The sequence below is a fragment of the Chionomys nivalis genome, chromosome 12 (genome assembly GCF_950005125.1).
Source record: "Chionomys nivalis chromosome 12, mChiNiv1.1, whole genome shotgun sequence".
In the NCBI taxonomy this organism is placed as follows: domain Eukaryota; kingdom Metazoa; phylum Chordata; class Mammalia; order Rodentia; family Cricetidae; genus Chionomys; species Chionomys nivalis.
In genome coordinates this window covers 24,184,725-24,208,273 of record NC_080097.1, presented here as the reverse complement: position 1 = coordinate 24,208,273, position 23,549 = coordinate 24,184,725, and the positions used below count along the sequence as shown (strand labels likewise).

The following is a 23,549-nucleotide window of genomic DNA, read 5'->3' as shown; positions in this document are numbered from 1 at the left end:
CTAATTTTGTGTTACTCTTGTATTTCTTATAATTTTTCATCATATTCATTATTATCTTTATGTAATTGGGGTTTTATTATTTGTACCATCCAGGTAATCACATACTTGTGGGATGAATATTTTAGAAAGCATAATATGTCCATTCAGGTTGATGTTATTTTTCTGCCACTGCCTAACAAAACACAGGTATTTGCTGTTTAGTATTAATTTGGTATTAGTAACTGTAAAACCATGTTTTCTTGTTGGTATAAAATATACACAATAAATCAGTAACTTGGCCTTAAAAACTTAGATTTGATCAAGTGTTTGATAATGAAACAGTTGAGATGACAGAGGTGCTGATTAAATCACTTAAGACTATGATGATGTTTCTTCTCTTGTGTTTGATAAGAAGAAATTTACAAGCAAATAAAACCTGAAAAAGGTAAATACTAGGTAGGCTAAATGTACGACATTGCCCAAAGGAGCAACTTCAAACAAGAGATTTCTGTAGTGACAGAAGGCTTTCTCACAAGAAAGATCTGGAGTCCCAGTGGCATGAAGAATTACACAGAGAGAGGCAAAGGCACAAAGATGCAAAACCAATGAATTGTCACACCCACATGTTGCCACTGGGTGAGTAAAATCAGAGTAAATCCACTCACATGTCGCATTTCCTGTTGAGATTAGTCATTGGAGACAGTAGAGTACTCATGGGATTTTTTTGGCCATGTTTATTTAAATAAATGAATGCTTAGATTATATTGGTTTCCTACGAAACACTGGCATCCACTGTTTTATCCTGAAATCTAATACAAATGCAGTGTATTAAAAGAACTAATTGATTCCCATGTGCTGAAGCTTGCCGCAAAGCTTTATTTAAAGTGTTGTGTTGTAGCATCATGTTTCCTAGACATTCTAGGAGAACTACAGCATTAGAAGATACAACGAGTCCACTGAAAAGTCCCTGAATTCATGTTTTCTGTATGAGTTGCTTGCCACATTTGTATGTCATTCCTGGTTCAAAATGGAAATTTTAGGAAGTCTTTTTCAGTGCCTGTCTTAAAACGCAAAAGGGAAACTTTCTAATAAAACATTTTTGTTTAATTTTCTTTAGTTAACATGTGGCATTTCTGAAACTATAATTCTTTCATCTTAATCAACAGCTCACAAAGTAACTACTTTTTTGTCTTTTTTTTGTTTTTTACTACTTTATAAATAATACCAATCAAAATTTCCACTTCCTTCCCTCCTCCCACTTCCTTCCTGCTCCCCCCCACACCCGTCCTCCAGTCCTAAGAGAGGGCAAGGCACCCTGCCTTGTGGAAAGTCCAAGACCTCCTAAAGCACCAGAGAAACAATCCCTTTACATGATTTCTATGAATAGTACCTCAACAACCTAAAGGGTGTATCTTCCCTAAAGTTTTCATATGACACAGCACACAATACTGAAGTAGGAAATGCAATCAAGTAAAGATTCCCAAATCATTGTGATAAAAGAATATTAAAGGATTCCTGGGATGATATTCAGACTTCAGCATCAACCCATGAATCCTTTTGGCTGCTGCATTCATAGTAGAAAGTGCTGGGCTTTCTTATGCAAAACACAAATGCAATTCATGTTCCTGTGACCAGCTTTCATATTTGGCTTGATGTGGTGTGCCATGGAAGCCATTCCAGCTAATTCTTCTTTTTTTCTTTTTCTTTCTTTCTTTCTTTATTTTTAATTTTAAACATGATTTTCCTTCAGGAATCAATTGATAATTCTAAATATCCTGAATATATTGCAATTTCATTCTTTATTTTTTGCATGAATATTCTCTCTAAAGTGAAAAAAATAATTGAGTTCTCTTGAGATCTGTACTAGTAGTTACTTAGTCAAAAATAGCAGCATTTTATATATTTTATACTAATACATTGTATCAAAACTATTTGTTAAAATATTAAGTTCACCTTAATGCTTTACTACAAAAAGTACATCACAATCACAGCAATATTCTAAGAAAAACTATTACAGCATCCTTTCTACTTTAAGTTGATATTATTTTAGTTATTACTGTGTGCTCCAATTGTCTGCTTAAGACTTTACAGAGTTTTTTTTTTTAATTGTATTTGGCACCATTGGGACACAACACAAGGTCTTATACATCCTAAATAAATTCCTAACCACTAAACTGTACCTCTAGCCCTGAATTTTCATTTTGTGATTTCATTTGTGTAGAATAATAATTTTCTCGCATAGAGGAAAAAGTTTAAGATGAGAACTCCAGGAAGATAGGTTCCATTGTTGTAAAATATTAGTTGAAAATACATTTTTTTATGGTGTGGAACATTTGTTTAACGAGGCAAAAACATGTTGCATTCTTGTCTGTTGCATTTGTTTAACTCTGGGAAGCTGTCTTACTTTGCCAGTCTAAAACACTTGATTGGTCTAATAAACAGCTGATTGGCCAATAGCAAGGCAGGAGAAAGGATAGATGGGACCAGCAGGCAAAGAGAATAAATAAAAGGAGAAAAAGAGATCAAGGACCAAGAACAAGGAGAGGAGGATGCAAGAGGCCAGTCACCCAGCCCTACAATCAGACATGGAATACGAAGGAAAGAAAAAAAAAAGATATACATAAATAGAGAAAGGTAAAAGGCCAGATGCAAAAGTCAGAAGGGATAATTTAAGAAAAGCTGGCAGGAAATAAGTCAAGCTAAAGCCGGGCATTCATGAGCAAGAATAAGTCTCTGTGTGATTTATTTGGGAGCTTGTTGGCAGACCCCCAAAGAACAAAAGAGCAAAGTGAAAAAAAAAAAAAAAAAAAAAAAAAAAACAGTAACTACAAAATGAAAGTGGAATAAATGATCTTAACAAGTGTCAATACCACATCTCCTTCGTTTTCAGTAGAGCTAGAGCCCTGGGATTCATTTGGGATTGAGCTTTTGAGTCCTGATTAACAAGGATTTGAATAATTTGAACATCTATCAGCTGATAATAGGAAAAAGTAGGCCAGTTGGATGTTGGGTGTCATGAGGATGTCAAAAAGAGATGTCCCCTTAACTGATTCATAAAAATTATAGTTTAATATTCAATGACAAGAAACTTGTTTGTCCAAATGTCTAATTTTCAGAAAAGAAATAAAATCCTCATAATGCTCAGGAAATTTTAGTGAGCATACTATTTAGTACATACTATTGCAACCCAGATGAGAAAATAATGTATAATAAAATTTTAAAGACATACACATATAAATATGAATTCAATAACCATTATTGGCTCAGTTTATTTAGCAGTGTGATATAGTCACTGAGAAGAAGCATAATAAGGAATTGAAAACATATAAAAACACAAAATTGATGGGCAATGTGATCAGTTGTGCAATTGGCATATGCCTAGTTATTTCTAGAAATAGGTTATGATAGGCAGGGCCACACATGTGGCTTGCATGCCAACCTCTGTTTAGATGTACCCTTTTATTAAGCTTATACCACCCTGTTTCTTGGTTCGAAATTAGCTTACTAAACTGTCAATATTTTCATATTAATAAAAAGTGAAGTACATGTTTTCATATGACTGCTCATACTAACTCATTTATGATATCCAAAAACTTATTTATATTTCAATTAATGTATTTAATTAACAAGTGTGTTTTACATTTTATTCCTGAGCTCTGCATATTTTAACAGGTTTCAATTTTGTAGTTCATTTAATTATAGTAATTACTTGGTGATAGTTGCTTAAGCAGCCACAGAACAGTTGGAAAGATCCTTTTAGAGTTAGGCACCAGCTTGGTGGTTATCAGAGAAGTCTAATTGCAATTAAAAAGGAACATTTGCTGGCAGCGAAGGTTTGTTTTTTCAAACACATTTGCACAAGAATGCGCAGGTGGAGACCTGTATGCGTTACTTTTCAGAAACCAAAGATTTTCACTGAAATGATAACTATAATTTTGGAAAGTCTTCCTTACATAAGGACATGTATCCTTATGTAAGCTGGTGTCTTAGAAATGAATGAGTTAAAAATAACAGCCGGCCTTGCCCAAATGTGAAGCCCAGCTGTGACATTTCCTTCTGTGATGGCAGAGAAACGAATTTTAAGGGTACGAATGTTTTCAACTTTAGAAGAAAACATATATAAGGAAGACCCCCTTCGTTTTAACATCCATGGTATGGAATTGATTCCCTGAAATATTTCAATAAATATTCATCAGAAAATGGATTTGCCCAGATGACAACCATCTGGAGGAAAAAGCCAATTAGACCAAACATATATACCATCCAGAGTTTGACGTCTGTATTCAATGTCTATGTTGAATGTATGTTCTTCCAAAGGTGAAGGCTGCAATATTCTTCTGTGTGACATAAAATAGGCTTTTCAAAGACACTGCTACAATGTGAATTGAATCACTGCTTGAAATCTCCAACATATACCATAGATTTTATGTAACTTTTAGTCCATTGACTAGTCTTAGACAATTGAAAAGCTGCGTTCTTACTTTCAGTGATATTGAATGAACACCCTGGCCCATAGAAGTATGTGGGCTTTAGGGATAAGGGAGCATATGTCTTTGTAAATTAACTAAACAATAAATTTAAACCTAGCATTCCTATAATTTGAGCAATACATCTTAGAATTTTATTGTCTCCTTCAAAGATCAGATCGCCTAGAGCATTCTTTAGTGAGAATTCAAAAATATATTTTAGAAAAATGACATCGTTTTAAAACTGATTTAGTACTCATTTTATGTAAGGAAGTTTTGTGATTAAAATCCACTGAGCACTGAGATACTTTAAGACAATGCCATGAATTAAAAAAAAAAATATTGTCTAACACCACTTCTGAAACTCAGTTGAGACAAACAAAATGTCTGTATATTTACAGAATGAATAAGAACTAAAAAGGATGTGTGTGTGTGTTTGAGCATGTGTGTGCATCATTGGATCAGTCAATCAGTGTATCACACGGCAGGTCTTTGGAAGCAGAAAGCTTCTTATTCCTATATAAAACATCATAACACTCTACATAACTAGGAGACATAAATCTGAAATAAGTTTTTTGTGTGTGTGTATAAAAGTGTAAAATAAAATACAGTTGACTAACCTGATGAAAAGGGTAAATATTGATTAAAGTTAAATTTACACCCAATAAGTATTTAGGAGACAAAATAAAAGCCATTCCCATTGCTTGTTGGGAAAATCCACTGAGTCTCTTCCTAGACCAAATTTGTGATCATTATGTAGCATAGAACTCAAGCAAGATTTCTGGAACCCTCTATAAGTGGTGGAGAAATGACATCATTAATGTGGACAACATGAATTTGACCTACCTATTTGCCATGTAGCTATGATTAGCAAGCACAGGGTTATATATGGTGCTATATGTAGCACATATAGAGTGCACAATAGCTATTTACTGAATGACGTCATGCTTTTAATTTCAAATAAAAGAATTGATCAAATGCCTTGAATCCCATTTTACCATTTACAGTGTATCTGATATTATCCTTTGACTAAGTGCTTCTGTGCTCTTCTATGTGGCAGGATTGAGTAGCATTTTTCAGACAACTATTATATGACATAGTTAGACTTGAAACAACTCCATCACGTGTGGGATCAGAAAAAATGACCATAGAACCTGGAACGCATGAGTTAGTATGAAACTTGAAGTCCAAATGAAGTCATGCTATTTGTCCATGATTTATGTGTTTTGTTAAACTGGTACAAAAATGGTTAACAATTACTCTTGTTGTTTGTCTTGCTTCAAAGTCCTTATGTGGCACTGACTTATAGGAAATTGCAAATAAACTGAAGTCAAATCACAAACTGTGTGAATTTTTCCTTAAGGCCCTAAAAGACATTACGATGTTAAAACATTTTTTTTTAACAAATAAAGTCACAGAGAAATCAGTTGAAATTTGTCTATATTAACTTCTTATTTGGTTGGTAGAGCTAATTAGGTACAAATCTCCACTGTACTGTGCTTCAAGTTCAAATCAGCAGTTTCATTATGATGCTTTTAGCTACTCTAGAAAAAGGAAATTACTTTATCTCAATAAAATTAAGAAATGGTATCTTTGGGTAAAATCCTATTGTGTTATATCTTTGCATATTGTCTTTATTAATATTTATGTCATCCACACACAGAGTGCAAAATTTTATCTACTCAGATGTTAGTAACTTCCTCTTAAGTATACATTATCTCAAAATAAGAAACAAAAGTAAAAATCTGATTCATATAATACTCCTATCCTCATTTTTGCAAATTCTGGAAATATGATCCATATATTCTCAGGCATTTGATCTAGTTTGATTACACAGTGGAGGCTGATACTTCAACAGTGATGCTTTCTAGTCTGTGGAATAATTGGAAGCATGAACCAGCAGGTTTCAAATGATTCCAGCTGTGTTAAGTACTGACTGTGCAACAGATTTGCTTTTATATGTTGTTTTGTAATAAGAGTGATGTGTAAGGTGAAAATCCCCAGATGGGTGCTGCTCCTATGGGCAATAGACAAAGAACTACATTAATAGCAAATATTAAGAGGAACAGAATAATTTTAAATGTGGCAGACAGTTGAAAGAAGTAAAGTAATAAAAAATGAAAGGTGAAGTAATTTCACAGACAAAATAATGAGGACTAAGATCAAAGCAAAGAATTTTATATATTGTATTCTGATAAAGTTATAGGCCAACTTCTTCGAACTTCTAATAATAAAAATTAAAAGTAGATTAATTCAAAGTCTTCCCTAAAGAAATTTTTTTTAAAAAATAGATTAAAACAAAAAATTATAAGCAAAATTAAAAGAGCAACCATCTATTAAAAGAATTGAGTACTTCTATCAGAACAGGGCTGAGATTCTTAGACAGAAGAGGTGGAAGAAAGATTTGGCATGTCTGAAGAATGTATTCCAGACCTGGATGATATCTGCATACTTAACTTCAAAACCATTTCTATATTAAATGTGGGTTCGTACATGGCACAGACAAGGAAATCAAAGGCCTATCTCTACTGTCTTCTAGGTGATGCAATGTGTTATTAATTATCACAATGTTTTCATGTAGTAGTTAACCCAGTCATTTCTGCTGCTTCAAATATCAAATTATTTCTATGGTTTGCAATTTCTTAGCTGGGAAATGAATTAAATAGGTCAATTCATCTCAAAGGCACATTTGAAGATTGAGCATGTGAGAATCCTCTGAGTTCTAATAGACACTAAATTTATCTTTCTGAAGTTAATATAGTAACCAGACACTGCATTAATCACTATTCAATTATTATTTTGCTTCTTTTTGCATAACATATCCTAGATTCTAAATTACTTTCTACTTTACTAAAGAGTGCATTAAGAATCTTGCATGATACCTTTGTCTCTTTGCTTTCAAAGTATGTCTCTCAAATATATAACAAAAAATGAATTGATCATGATATTTTTAAGAAAGCTCTCACAAACTATTCAATTTAAATATTGTTATGCTTAATACCGATTGCCAATCTTTTAGAATCTAGACTTGTCAAAAAGTTATACCTTTGAGTATGTTTCTAAATTAGGGAAAGTGATTATTCTAAATTTGGATGAAGCCATCATATAGACTGGAATCCCAGGTTGAATAAAGAGGAGGAAGCATGCTGAACACAAGCATCCATTTCTCTATACACCCTGCCTGAAGATGTAATTTGACCAGCGTTGTATCATGCTCCTGCAGTCACGCCTCCCCTATTATGACAGACAGTGCCCTCAACCTCTGAACCCACATAACCTTTTGCTTTCTGCTTTAATTTGATTTTGCTCATGTTTTGTTACATCAGTGAGAAGAGAAAACTACCTACTACAGATGCCAAGACCTGAAGAGAGGAATAGTGATCCTAATTAACATTATTCACCCTTCCCATCCTGTATTAGATCTATGATTGAATGGACAGACCAGGTGGCAAATAAATAAGGAATCAAAATGGGAAACAAATGAGTATAAATAGCAGGGAAATATAACTAACTAAGAAGTCTTTAAATGATCTTTGTAGACAAAAAAAAAATAAATAAAATAAACGAAACGTATGACACCAACGTAAAACTTAATTACAAGATTAGAGAGATCTAGATCATCATTTACTGAATGACTACTCATTTCATCTTCTCACCACTACTCAAAGTTCATGTAGAGGAATGGAAATACAAGTAAGATGACTTAAATCACCTTAACTATTATACTGTAAACACTAATGCCCCAGTATGCAAACTCTCTCCATTGACATTTGAGACTGAAAGCAGGTCTATGTTTTGGAGCACACTAACTATTCACCTGGGTTGGCCCTCTGTCAGCTGGAGAGGATGCACAGCCCTGCCAGTAACAGATGGTCTGAGGATCACTGCTCCTAGTCCTACCCAAATGTCGATAACCCTTACCTAAAGCAGAATTTAATTGTCTAAAATCGAGACTTTAGGTGTCAGCATTAATATATTTTGCTGTCACTGCTTTCACAGAAAATTATTTTACTGTGAAGACGTAGAGTGAAATGACTGAGTTCATATCATTCCAAAATAACCCGAAGATTGTCATTAATTTTATTGGATTGCAAAGTAATTTTCATACTTATTTTTTATTTTGGAGCAAAAATATGGGCAATTTTCATATAAATTCAATGGGACCCAATATTTTTAACCTCGGTACCATAAACAAAATAGTATTTCTTATCATTGGCAAAGGCAAGAATGAGAAAAGGTGAATTTTAACAGTGGTGAATGAAAAGTAAACTCAGAATAGAGCGTGTGTCTGGTATTTCTAAGAAAAAAAGGCAAAATTATGAAGTTTATTTCATACTTCCAAGATATCATCAAGATACTAACCCCGTATGTGTATGTGTGTGCACGCCTGTGTGTGTGTATGTGTGTGTGTGTACTCATACTAACCATGTTTATGGTAAAGAGAGCTATGGAAACAATATGCACCATCTAAAATCAGCTGAGAAACTAAAAGGCTGGATGTACACTAAGTGACACATTCGAATATCTCCCAGCTAGTGAATAACGAGACACAGAGCAAGGAAGAGTTCCTGGCACAGGTGCGTTCACAGCTGATGCGGAGGAAAGGCCATTGTGACTCAGGGCTTGCAATGTGAAAATTGGTTCAATGACATGAATATATGAGTCAGGAGGGCATCAACTCACATCTCAGAGCTCACTCCATTTTGTCTCCATTTGTCACTTGCACCATCTACAAAGTTTCCTGCAGAATCCTGTGTAGCTGAGTGTTTGAAAGTCCTCAGCATGCAGCTGTTATCACACAGAGGCACAGATTGGCCGTATCCTCGGAATCCAGAAAAGCACCAGTTTCTCTTTTTCTCAGAAAAGATCTACTACAGAACTACTGTCAGCAGAAGACATTTTCTTCCTTTGAAAGCTACAGCTTCATTGCATAATGCCTTCTGTTTCCATTTCCTCCTTATTGATGTTTGTTTAATGAGGAAATGGGGAAAAAAAAACTAAAAATCTCATTCTCTGAATTGTGATTGCCAGTCTTTTGTTTTCCAAACCAATCGTCTATGATGAACAGAAACAGCACTTTGCCCTGTTCCTATTGTGGGTTACACAATTATGGAGGCAAAAAGATAAAGTGGAAGCATATTTGTAATTATTTTTTATATATGCAAGACTATTTCCACCAATTTACATGTAAGCAAGCTAGTTTGCAACATCAAGCATTAAATAACTTCTGGACACTTGTTCAACACTGTCATGAAGGTAAATATAATGAAACCCATATATGTCTGGAATATAAAAACATGCTAAAAATATACACTATTTACAAATGAGCCAGAAAAATCCTACACAGAGTTTGAGAAATAATTCAAGATACCTAGGGCTTTCATTTGCTTTTACATTAAAAAGTGATTCTGTTAAAAAACTGAAGGTGCTTTCTCAGGAGAGGTGAAGCCCTAAGTCATAGCCAGCAGAGATACTTCTGAGAAAACATTAGCACCCCTGCGTCATCTGTTCTGCAGGATCAGAACCATCAAATTGCAAAAAAAAAAAAAAAAAAAAAGAAAAAGAAAAAAGTCCATTCTAAGGCATCTTGCTAATATTTTCATATTCTTTTGAATATATCCAATGTATCTGCATTTGGAAAAAATGAGGCAAATCTAATTCCCTAGGCTGTAAATCGCTCCAATGTGGAGGGAAGCGTGTTAGCTGGTTGTATTACAAAGCCTTTACTTCATATTTAATAGGCACCTGCAATTCCAGCATTATACAAAGCTCTCTACTTTGCAAATCTTTAAAACCCCTCTTAATTTCCAGCACCGATTTCCTGCAATCTAAGAGCTTATGAAGGGTTCACTGTGTTCATACAGATCTGTGCAAAATGTGCCGGAGCTTCCTTGTCTGTGATGGCATTCATTTGGAGGTGAATCCCAAACTTCTATCCCTGGCAAGCTTATTTCCGACTAAAATAAATACTCACAGGATGGAAACTAAAGATGAGGAAGGGAAGAAAATGAGACAAAATAACTAACAGCAGGAGAGATGCGTGCACACAACAACTCAGTAACAACTCTTCATACCGTGCAGTAAAGCTTAAAGATCCTTGCCACCCATCACATCCTCAATATTCCAAAAGAGATTAGAGAGTTTCTTAAGCAACTGCTGAGAGATTGAAAAAGGCTTGGAACTGGATATTAGCAAGGCTTTGCATTACGAAAATGTAAAGATGGTTCGATAGCCAAAACTGTGAAAGTGTGTTAAATGGAAGATATTACACAAGCAAGAAAAAAAATTGACAAAATTACCATTCTTGTCTCTAGTCTAGCTCATATAATTAAAAGCCTACACATGTCACGTAGCATGTAACGATGTCCAGATAAGAACGGGTATGTTTCTTTCATCCCATATGCTGGAATAATCTGTATAAAATGAATAAGAAACACTCAGATGTGCTTTCTGATCCTGCTTAGGTTTACATCTTCACTGTTCTTATATGTTGCTCCAGGTACATCATTCTCAATTCAATACATGCTTGTATACTGGTAAAGATGATCAGAAAATGTTTTCACAGGTCTTACTGTATATACATGTAAAAATGCATATGTAATGAGTGCTTAGGGGTTCTGACTTTTTGAGAATTCTATACTATAGCTGAGAAAGCTTCACTAATTCTGCCACCATTCTTATCAATAGAGGAAACACTGATTATAAGATAAAATATATGTGTGAAAAATTAAAAATTGGATTTTTTCACCCACTTTATTTTAGTCATAACACTTTACTATTAAAAGAAAGATAGTTGTTTAACTCATATAGGGAATTCAAATTTTAATGAATCTTGGCTTATGGAAAAAGGGAGTATAAGTCTAAAGCAAATGTCAATCATGGTAATGTATCTTTCAAGTTCTATGTTTCTGATGACTGACAGCCCAATAAGTTTGTATCAAACAAAGGCAAAAAGGCAACTGTTCCTTTCCAAATGAAATGTTTGACAGATTGAGCAGTTATCAGAACTAACTGATGAAATCTTAAACACTGGAGAGTATGTACCTCCTTATATACATGCGAGATCATATTTCTACACTATACCTACATTGACTGCAAGAGTGGTATGTGTTTTTCAGGGATGATCTCACTTAAAAGTTCTCAATTTTGTAGCGTTACTACTTAGAACCTCAAACTTCAATGCCTGTGTGAACCTGATCATCCTTTCTCGGTTTGCAGTCCCAAATCCTCACTGTCAAACCTGAGATAAACTTAAGGACTATGGCATGCACAAATTGAGAAAATGAATGTTAGGAAATAAAAATCCCACAATTTACAATTATTTTTCCCAAAGAAGCTAATGTGTGATATACTATCTGAATGACTAATATTATTAAGAAGGCAATTTATGATTATATCACACCACTTGCAAATACCTGATTCCATGCATACAGGCTTACACTTCAAGGATTTTAAGTGGAAGCAGTAAACAGCTCACTAGAGTTGGCCTTGTTTTATTCTGTTTTGTTCACAAATACACAAACACTAAGCCTTTATGTCTAGCTAAGCCGAACCAGAAACATCAAATCGGGAAATGGAGCCCAATGCTGCACAAACATGTACCCTTAGACAGATGGAAAAATACAAGGTTAAGCTTTGGGCGCCTGATAAAAAACGATCAGTGTCCTCTAAGCAAAGAACTTAGAAAATGAAGACTGTGGAGAGTAAAAGTAATTGCAGAAATTGCACTTATACAGAAATATGATCTGAACACATGGCTCTCACACCTTCACCTACAAAACAGCATATCCGAGCAATAATGCATTAAAATGTCATTTGTAATAGTTAGGGTGTAATTACAGATTTGATATAAGTCACAATGGATTGTGAAGAAATCTCATTCTAAATTTGAGTTCTTTCACTCCATCTTGTCTTTCTATTTTATGACTTTTAATTTATGCTATGCTAACAAGTAAATTATAGTTTGCAATTAAACAGAAAGGGTATTCACATATCAAAATAAAATGGAATATTGTCACCATTAAAAAATGCAAGATTATTCTCTTTTTCTTTTTGCAGTGGTATAATATGAGCATTGCACACTTCAGGCCAGTGATCTCTCAATGAACTCTGTCCCCAGGCAGGCAAGGTAATTTTAATCAGCCAATACCTGTTTTATCACAATATAGGCATGACTAGTCAGACCATGAGAAAAAGGAAAGCACAGTTTTGGTGATATAATTGTATTAAATTTAGAAAACGGGATAGTAGATTATTTTATCTAGATAAATTTTCTGCCTTCTCATAAATATTCTGTATGTGGTCACACCCTAAAAAAGCCTCTTTAATACAATGACATTTGGTTTTTTTTTTTTCTTAAGCTTATTAGAGATGAATGAAACAATATATTCTGGCCTTCATAGGAATATCAAGTGGATAAAAAACCAAACCACAAACAAAACATCAAACATCCCTGTTTAAAATCCAAGAGCAAATGTAGCCATCGTGAATAACTCATCTTTATCTTAGAAGTCTGAGTCAGTCTCCAAGGGGGTTTTCTTTTGCTTCCTAAATATGAAAACTGACATCACAACCAAAGGAAGTAATAAAGGGAGAAGCTACAGCATTAAAAGTCACAATTTTCAAAATCATTTGATTTGGAGGTAGAGACAATGTTTCATGATGCACCTACTACCCAGTCACGACTGCTTCTGTGTTCTAAAATACAGTAGCCGGAAACGTGCTGAAGTTTGTGCAGGCCTCATATTAGACTCTCAATCGCATTTGTGTCTTTCTGAATATTCTAAACATCAGCACTATCACTGTCTTCTGTGTTCCACATGTCATAATAACGTTGCATTGCTGATTGTGGTGGATTACTCAAAAATGAAAAGTAATCACAAAAGTAATATGCTATCTCTAAATGATTGGGAATTGAAGCAATTCCCTTTGCAACTGTAAAAGCACACACACCCGCTTGAGTACAGCTTGTCTACACATTCTCAATGTATAAATTCTTCAATCTATACATAAATGTGCATCTGAGAAAATACTTTAAAGCATAACAGTTAAAGTGGGGATGTTTAAGCTGGAAAATGAACATCTCACTTAGGAAATTAAACATGCCTGTTTACCCAGAACCAAACTCTGGTGGAGCTCTTACAGACTGTTTGATGACTTGAAGAACTTGTCAAATGTAAATAGAACACTGTTCTTTATGTTTACATTTTCCTTTATTCCCACACTCCTGCTGGAGAAAACAAAGCACACGGGACCAAGAAAATTAATTCCCCAAATGCTGTCAACCAAGTTAGGAAGCAGCAATAAACAGCTTACTATAAAGCCTCCAGCTACAATAAAACAGCTGTCAATAAATGGGCAGAGTTGACATGTTCTAAAACAGGACTGTTGGATACGATGATATGAGAGGAAAAGGAGAGCATTTATTCTTCTAATATGTTAAGACTGAATCTCCAAGAATGGAACTTAGAATGAACAGAACGCACTGTGACACAGGAAACTGCTAGCTGGTTCCCTTTCCAGGTTTGACCCAGTAGCAATGCATCAGAATTGGTCTAGAAGAATCCGAAACCCTGTTTCAAGAGAGAATGCACTATTTCTGAGACATATGTCAATCTGAAAATCTATATTTTAAACTCTCTAATGTCAATAGAAGCTCCCCTTCTGCTTTTAGACAAAAGCACAAGGAACTTTATTGTGAAGCGACCAGGTGAAATTTGCTGTGTTGACACTGCAGCAGGGAATTGTGTTTTGATCCTGAACTGAGAAGTGATGAAGACACAATCCTGTGCCTAAAACTGCACATTCTCAGTCTGGGAAACACAGAGGATACTTTTAAAATTATTAAGTGATAGAGTTGCTATTCTGAAATTGAAATGATAGGGTTGTTATCCTGAAATTTAAAAAGGACTTAGTAAGATAGAGTCAATAGAGGGACGGAAATTGCGATGACCTCATGCATCACTTGGAAACGCCCAGGGAAATAGCAAGGAAGAATGTGTCAGACAAATTGGGGTCTCTCTGCACCACAGACCAGATCAGGATGCAAAACCCAGAATGCATGTTCATATAGACAATACAAAGTAGAGGGACTTAAATTTGTTAACCTTTTATTTAAGATTTTTGCATGTTCCACACTTCAGTTAGCACCATAAAGTAAAAAGGAGTCCTGTTAAAGGCAATCGTGCCTACTTTACTAAAACAAATCTTCACATATTATGTATTAGTCTAAAAATTTACTTGATAGAATTTGTAGTAATAAAATTTATATTTTCAAAGTCATAAACCATGGAACTCTAGTTTGTATAAAGGTTACTAGTTGAAACAGAGGAGTTAAAAAGAAGCAAAAACACCTATTGGTTCTAGATTATCAAAACATCTTAGAGAGCTATTATAGAGTTCAGCAAACACAATTTTGAGAAGCTATATATAATTTATGTTTTTCAACATAGGAAATAGCCTTCCCCCTTAACAGTGTATCTATGCCTTGATATGGTGCCATTCCCTACCTCCTTACTTCCAAGATTTAATTCTCAAGTATAATTATTACGTTTTTATTTTTTTATTTTGAAAGTAGCTAAAACATATCAGCATTATCACCTTAATTGCTCTTTATCGTGGGAGATTTTGCACTAGTTTTCAACATCAGAATGTGTACAAGAAAGCTCCAAAATACCTCATGGTTAAAAGGTGTGTCTGGAATATACTGTCATTTCAGTTAGGGAGTTGCTCAGCATCCTGAGAGCAAGTTCATGGCATGTAAACAAATGTTTTCTTATGACAAATGAAGTTTCATCAGATATTTCCAAAGCTTTGTTGAAACACATCTGACTAGCATTTATGCCTTGGTATAATATTTAAGTTCATTAAGTTTTGGAAAATCAGAGGATGTTGGCCTATACCTAACTAGCAATGCCCATGGCACTGACACGTAAGAAATGATAATGCTGGGAAGTAGACGGGTAATTCTCCACGGGAAACCAATTTCTCATCTCATTGAAAAGTTTCAGGTCACACTAATTTATTTTCAGGTAATGATAAAAATAAAAATCCTACCAAAAATACATAGTATAGATTTTAATAAAGTAAAAGTCAAACTTTTCTTCTTTTCTTCATTGAAATAGCAACTTCTTAAGAGCATTTAGTTTTATTAGTTATTTTTCTTACTATAATAAACTATTTAACAATTTTTAAAAACTTTGATATCTTTAGATGATTTCCAAATTTTAAAACGCCACTTTTTTCTCAAATGCTAATAAGATTAGCATGAAACCAAGCTGTGCTTCTGACTTCCATGTATTTCTAATAATCTAATAGACTTCTCTAGTACTTCAAAACTGATTTTGTCATTTAGGTTATTATATCCTGTGCATTTCAGCTTTAAGCATATGTGAGTCTACAATGCTTTATGTATTTAATATTTCAAATGAAGATTTTATTTTCATAATCATAGGCATTATACTTAATATTCATGGAGGAAGGACCTGTGTGATTCATTGACAAAATCATTTTCATGATACCTTATTGTCATGAAGTCTCAACGTCATTACAGAGCAGCTACTAAATCTAAAAGGGGAAACAGTTTTCATAAGATACACTACTCTACCACAACTTTAGAAAAAAGTAAACAAAACAACAACAACAATAACAACAACAAAAACCCCTCTTGACTTTCCAAAGACTCACCAATAACTGCCAAGACAATTATGCAAGTGAATTTTGTTTCACTTCATTTTCTGAGACCTATGTTCCTAAGAGTTAGCAGTGTGGTGGATGGGTCACCAGCAGAGATGGACCCCTAACAACAGACAGAGCTTGACTTCCAAAATCCTAGAAAGCTGACATGCTGAGGGGAACTCACTAAAGAGCAAGCAAATGAACTTAAATGCTAGTTGCTACAGAGGAACTATCATTAAATAAAAGGTATCTTTGGCTGTACTACCAGCTTGATCCTTCCCTCCCCCCTTTCTCCTAGCTCCTGCAGGATTGGCACCTGGCCAGCACAAGGGACATGATACCCTAGTGCCATCTACAGGCTATTATCGACATTCAAATTTAGTGGCAACAGACAAGCACCAGAGAAATAAATTAGACAGCACTGCATTTAAATCTTTATTAACAAGGAATTATTAGACCTAAGAAAAACTAATTCTGGATTTGGTTGAAATATGAGTCTCTCAGCCTCTTAATCTCTCTTCATATGGCATATTTCACAGTTTAAAATGAGTTATGACAGATCACTTGTGCATTACTAAGATGAAGAAGTATTTACAATGGATTCTTTCTTTTCTCTATAAATTAGTATTATTAGAGCATTCCTTTTTTCATCTTCATATTTGGCCATTATGGACACTGAAAATCTTTCTAAGAAAGACCCAATTTTCTATATTACAATAAAATAACTTGAAATCAAAGATTATACTTCCTATATGGCTTAGATGCAATCACTCGACAGTCATATGTTTCACAGCTGATGTACATTTAATATCCTACTTTTTTTTTCAAGAGTCTAAAAAAACATTAACCCCTTTAGCACCACAGCTCCAGTGTAATTGGTGTCAGACCTTCAAACGTCACTTAAACTTGATATTTGAAGGTGACTTTTTAGATCAAAAGGTAATGTGAAAATCTTGAAGCAGGCAATTTGGAAACCCCAGGAGCAGAATTGGGCAAATCAGGATGGGTTTTCTTCTTGAGCAAACATTATCTTGGGACACTTTGGAATAATTTTCTCTTTTCATCTTTTGCCATTTGAAGGAAACTGGGAGGTTAAATAATTCTCAGAACTCAGAAATTTCAAAGCTGTTCTAAAAATTCTTGACTGAGCCCCAGAGGAATAGAAAAGGGGTCAAGTTTTTTTTTCCTCCTTATAACTTAGCTAAAGTTAGACCAAAACAAAAGAGAGACTGGCACATTAATACTGGTTGACTGGGCACTTGTATGCAGTACTTATAGACCAGTAAAAGTGCTCGTTTACCTGTCTGGTGTGTAAGGGGCCCTTTGTCTTGAAGCCTCCTTGGGAGCTGCACTCTGAGGCACTGAAGTGATCTGAACTAGTGGAGGAGCGTTTGGAAAGGGTGTCACAGCCCCCAACAAAGGTGTTGTCCAAAGGGAGCTCCTGAATGACATGGTGCTTTTTCACGGATACTGGAGTGTCTGGTTTGAGATGAAAAGCAGGCTGTGGGGAGGCAGATTTGTAGTGCTTGGCCAGGTCAGGACTGTTAGGCTTGAAGGTGGTCGGAGGTGCAGGGCCCCAGTCAAATCTTCCTATACTTTGTTCCTCCAGCTCAGCAGGCAGGCTGATGGTCCCATTGATAGGTTCATGAACTGCATCATCGGGTTTGGACTCTTCAATAGTAACAAAGTTCAAAAGAGAACTCTTGGGGGACTTTCTTTTCTTCCGTTTCTTTTTCTTGTTTTGTTTATTCTCTTGGTTTGGGGACATCCACTCAGCACCTTGCTTGCTCCTCTGAGCTGCTTTGAACCTCGACGCATGGCGACAGCGTACCAGAACAGTGACAAAGATCACAACTATGACCACCATGGCCCCCGCGACGATGGCAATCATGATGGTGAGATAGTCCTCGTTTTGGTAGGGCTGGCTACTATCTCCTATGTTCCTGTCCAGTGGGGTCTCCATAGTCCTGCGGATCAAGTCATAGATATACGAGGCATTTCCAGCAGTATCATTTACATAAAGAAATACTAGCACGAGAGTGTGCAAAGCCTTAGGGTACCCCAGGTCACTTATGTTGACCACCAGGCGGTGCAGGCCCACATCAGTAGGTGCTGGCTTCTCTTCTAGGGTGATATTGCCTGTTACTGGATCAATCCGAAACAATCCTTTATTGTTCCCACTCACTATGGTGTACTTAAGTTCTGCATTCATGCCAGTATCGATATCCACGGCAAAAACTTCGGCAACCACGGAACCAGGAATGGCTGAGAGGGGCACCAACTTAAATGAGGTGTTGGATGGTGGAGAAATGACAACTGGAGTGTTGTCATTGACATCCATGACATTGATGGTGACTTTCGCTGTAGAGGACCGAGGTGGCTGTCCTCCATCAGTGGCTTTGACATCAAACGTGTAGGAACTCTGCTGCTCTCGGTCAAAGGAGACATTTGACTTTATGACTCCCGAATAGGGGTCCAACACAAAATTTTCATTGTCATTTAGAATGGAAAGAGTCACAGCTTTATTCTCTCCGGCGTCTTCATCTGTCACTGTGATTACTCCCACAGTACTATACTTTGGCAGATTCTCCGACACAAAAAACTGAAAATGATTATGAGTAAACTTGGGGCTATTGTCATTCTCATCCAGAACAGTAACTATCACTGCTGCCTGGCTTTGGAGGGGAGGGGTCCCATTGTCCCTGGCAGTGACTGTAAAAATGAATCTCTCTTGTTCCTCCCTGTTAAATACTCTGGAGGCTGTCAAAACTCCTGTCTTTCTGTCCAGATCAAAGAAGGAGGCATTCGGTCCAAGCTGATACACAATGTCTGCATTTTTCCCACTGTCTTCGTCTGTAGCACTAATAGTTGTTAAGTATAACCCACGTCGGTTGTTTTCAGAGACTGACAGCTCAATTACAGGCTGGTTGAAAATTGGTGGGTTGTCATTTTCGTCCTCCAGCTTAACCCTTACCAGGGCGGTCTGATTCAAACTGGGCTTCCCAGAATCAGAGGCAACGATTTTAAAGCTGAATTCTTTGGTGCCCTCATAGTCCAGCAGAGAAGAAGTCTCTAGCAGATACTGGTTGTCATACACTGCCTTCAGATGAAACGGGACCTCTCTTTCAATGAAACAGATCACTTTGCCATTCACATCTGTGTCCTTGTCTGAAACTGTAATCAGGGCAATCTTTGTATTGACTGGGTCTTTCTCAGACAGATACACCGTGCCATTGATGGGACTTATAATGTACCTGAGGTCTATGTTCGGAGGGTTATCATTTACATCGGTGACATTGATGGTCACTGTGGCTCTGGCAGGAGTGGAACTGCCATCACTAGCCAACACCGTCACTTTGTGAATGGCTGTCTCTTCCCTATCTAAAGACCTCTGAACTGTAATCAGCCCAGTTGTGTTATTTAAAGCAAAGAGTCTTTTGGTTGCAGGGGCGACCTGGGCACCAAAAATGTACCGGATTTCAGCATTGCTGCCCACATCTGCATCAGTTGCATGGAGCTGAATCACAGAGGTCCCCACAGGAGCATTCTCGGGAATATGCACCTCTACTTGACCCTCTTTAAACACTGGCCTGTTGTCATTCACATCACTTACAGTGACCTGCAGTATGGCTGTGCTGGATTTCTGTGGAGTACCACCATCCTCCACTTTGATTTTCATCACATAGGTATCTTTTTGTTCTCTGTCCAAGTTCTGCTGAACAATCAATTGCGGCCACTTCTCTCCCTCTGGAGTTTCCACGATATCCAGTCCAAAAACACTCTGCCCATTTAGCAATTCATAATGCTGCACCCCATTGAAGCCTGTGTCAGGGTCTGTGGCTGATGGGATTGGAAAGCGGCTGTTGATCAAAGTGTTTTCTGGAATGGAAATATTGATGACAGGAGACGGAAACATGGGGGCATTATCATTGGTATCCTTGACAATGATCTTGATTTTGATCAGCCTGAAAAAGTCATTGGGGAGGATCACCACCTCAAGTTCAAAGAAACACTCATTCTCCTCCGCATAAGAAGCTCCGGCGCAGAGTTTCTCTCTGTCTATTCTATTAGAGGTTGTGAAAATCTCCCCAGTGCTGCTGGATACTTTCACCAGAGGGGCATCCCCAGCTTTAGAAACCAGTCTGTAGACAAGGCTGGCACTGGTCCCTGTGGCAGCATTGATGTGAGAAATGTTCAAGTCCTTTGGTATATTTCCTATGGGCACATTTTCAGGCAATTCCTCTCTAATAGTGTAAATAAGTTCTTGAGCTATAGCCGAATCCAGCCTTAAACAGGCAATCAGAGCAGCCAACAGATAAAAATCCCTCAGGTCCATGATAATATATTTCTTTCCTTTCCTTGGATTTTAGAGTTTAAAGGTTTCCACTGAGGGATGATGCACGGATAGCAAGAGGAAGTGTGCATGGACTGGAGGAGGCATTACATCTCATCGCTTATTTGGAGACAGTCACTGTCAACACAATTGTACAGACAATATTATTCTTCAGTAAATGAAAACATAGTCACAAAACATTGAAGCACATTCTCGCTGCATATTAGTAAACATGGCAGTTCGCTCTGCCACAGTTTGCAACTTAACTCCGTGGCCAAAAGCACCGACAATCTCTTGCTTGTTGCATTTGCCCAGAGAAAATGAAAATCATCTACTTTTGAAATTAAGGACAGCAGCTATTTTTACCTGGATTTCCCCCGCGCTGTTTTTTTTTTTCTTTTTTCTTTTTTCAGAACACTGTTTAATTCAAAGCATGAATTCTTGTTCTGCTCTTCCCCTCCCCCAGCTTTACCCATCTCCTGGTCTCTAGCCCACCTCCCCCAGCTGTCTGAGGTGGAAGTGAAAAACCCCAAGTATTTAGCTCTGATTGCTGCCAACTGCTTTGTCACATGTTAGGGATGATGTGTTTTCTTCTCTGTCACACTGAGTCATCTCTCCCTCTCAAAAGACTGCTTTTCCTTCCTCCCAGTTCTTCAACTGTCTTCTAATCCATCCTTCCTGGGAAATGAGCATCCGGACATGCTGCTGCAGCGGCAGAAGCAGTAGTCGCTGGCCACTACGTATTCTTATTATTGCCTCAAAGCACGAAACCAAGACTTCACATTTCTTACTCAGAGCCTGCCCTCCTTTCTCCATGAATCCACATTGCCCCCACCGAGATAAATAAACACACTAAAACTTTTGAAAAAACGTATGATAATCGACAATTGCTTGCCATAGAGGTGAACCAGTGTGCCGGGATGGAAGTGAAACACAGCCAACATTCCTATGTAACAGTACAATATTTTTCTGAGCATACGAGAGAAAATAAAATGCAGTTTCTTAATCCCGATGCCTCATTATAATATTAGTAACATTTGCTACACATAAATACCGCAACCCGGTAACACACGTAAAAGAACTTCCGCTCAGATGCCCCTCTAACTGCAGTTTAAATGGGTGCAAGGCTCTAGACAGCTACCCATTGGAGTAGGACTGGTCAGTTCCCAGGCTCTAATCTTATCTGCATTAGGCTCACAGTAGCTGATGCCCGCGATTAGTTCCAACAGAGTGGTGCAGGTGGGGTTGCAGATACAAACCCGTAGGTGAGCTCTGCCCCAGCCGACTACCCAATTACAAACACCCCACGTCTACACCGAGGACATAACTAAACACGGCATTTCCAATTGTGCATGCGAAACTTTACACTTACGTTAGTTGTCTCAACCTTTCCCCTTTCCCGGTAGGCTGCAGTTAAGAAGGATTTGTTCCAACACATAGAAAGCCATGCATCTGGTAACACCAGTTTGGGGAGAATTCACAAGCCGCAAAACGTTTCCTCCTTGTAAAATGTGTGGCTGCGGGCTGGCAAATTAGCAACTCCCGAGAACAAATTCACAGATTTGTCGTTAGTCATTCTCTCCACATTTCCTCGCTACTGCTATTACCCACCGGGTCTGGGCTCTTCTGGTATTTAACACACACCACATCCACTTGTACTTCTTCAGCTCGGGAGTATATCCCACAACAACCAGCCTACCATTTGCATCCGATGGCAGTACTGCTCAAGTCTCTAACTTCTGGTAGGAAACGCCAGAGTTGGGCGATGGTGATTTTTCTGGCTCTTGTCCCGGGGTGCCAATTGCCCGACAAATTCTTAATCCGTGAGCTCTTTCGCGCTTCGGAGACTGAGGCTCTCCCTCCTACATCGCATACTCTTCTCTTTCCCTTCTCATCTGCCCCCCTCGCCTTCTCCCTCTCCTCTCTCTCCTCTCTCTGAACTGAATTTCTTGATATAACTCTCAATAAGCCCAGAGGGAGGGCGTGACGGCCGAAGCCCCGCCCCGGGGTCCTGATTGGGTAGCATCTTGCAGTGCGGGAGGCTGCAGAGTCTGCGGGAGGGGGTGCGAAACAAGGCGCTGACTGTCTCCAGCCTCCCCCTCCCAGCGTCCCTCGGCAGCCTCGAAAACCTGGAGAACTGATCCTGGCCCCGGGAGAGATGCCTTCCAGGACGCTCACTGAGCATGCCCGGCCGAGGCCAGCACGGGGATGGACTTGGGGCGGGGGGGCGGGGGGGTGGGGGGCTCCGGAGCTGTCAGGCTCCTACCGAGCTTGCAGCTGCGGAGCAGGGGGATGCGGTTGCACCCGCGCAGAACCCGGGAACCTAGATTCTCGCCGCGGGGTGACGAGAGTCATCGAGGTCTCTCTTTTTTTTTGATGCATTTCTGTCCGCTAAGTGGAGGGGCCAAGATGAAGAGATGGCTGAGACCCGAAGCCACCCCTCAGTGAGGAATTCTGGCCAGCAAATTCTGGAGCTTTTTTAAACCATTAAACCGACTCTGTGCCCGGTGCTGTAAATTGAGGCATTTGCTGGCAGGGACATCTGAAGGAAGGGCGAAGAGGGCGGAGAGCTAAAGATAGGGCAGTAGTTATTTGAGTCTCGGTGGAGAATCGAAAGAAAATTAATCTGGGCATTTACTGCGCGCCGGGTCACTGAAACAGTCTGGGGGAAATGAAGCTGCGTCTGAGGTCCTGGGGCAGAGCCATGGCCAGAGCGTGGTGCAAGAAGTCTGCTTTCCCAGGAGCGGGTAGAGCTGCGGCGCCCGATCGTGGCCGCCTCTGCCCTTCTGCTTTTGCCTCAGAGGGAACCCTGAGAACCTAGCTCGCCAGAATGGAGGCTACAACCGAGCCCGCTCCCAGCCCACCTAACTGCAAACTTTGCTTCCGATGGGCTGGAAGGAATCCCCAACAGCTGTTAGCCAAGCTGCAAAAGCTCCTTGTCCCTCTGCACTTCCTGCTGGATACATTTCCCTGCCAGGCACGTCTCTGACGCCAGCTTTTTTAGCATTTCCTCACAAGTTTCTTTCTCATTCTCTTACCAGGGCTGGACGGGATACTTCAGAAAGGGTCAGCCTAATTTCTGTAATATTACCCCT

The 23,549-nt window shown here is 38.1% G+C and overlaps 1 protein-coding gene across 6 annotated transcripts in view; it reads right to left on the bottom strand.

Moving 5' to 3' along the window:
- Nucleotides 1–22,376, bottom strand: part of Pcdh9 (protocadherin 9) — an 814,591-nt gene extending 792,215 nt beyond the window's left edge. For 4 of the 6 annotated variants that reach the window (XM_057785812.1, XM_057785817.1, XM_057785816.1 and 1 more), the window contains exons 1-2: nt 21,827–22,376; nt 17,422–20,592 (exon numbers count right to left, since the gene is read on the bottom strand). In XM_057785812.1, the coding sequence (XP_057641795.1) occupies nt 17,422–20,457 (3,036 nt within the window). In that variant the 5' untranslated portion in view covers nt 20,458–20,592; nt 21,827–22,376. The remainder of the gene's footprint in view (nt 1–17,421; nt 20,593–21,826) is intronic. The other 2 variants (XM_057785813.1, XM_057785814.1) reach the window with 2 other exon arrangements.
- Nucleotides 22,377–23,549: the final 1,173 nt, after the last annotated feature.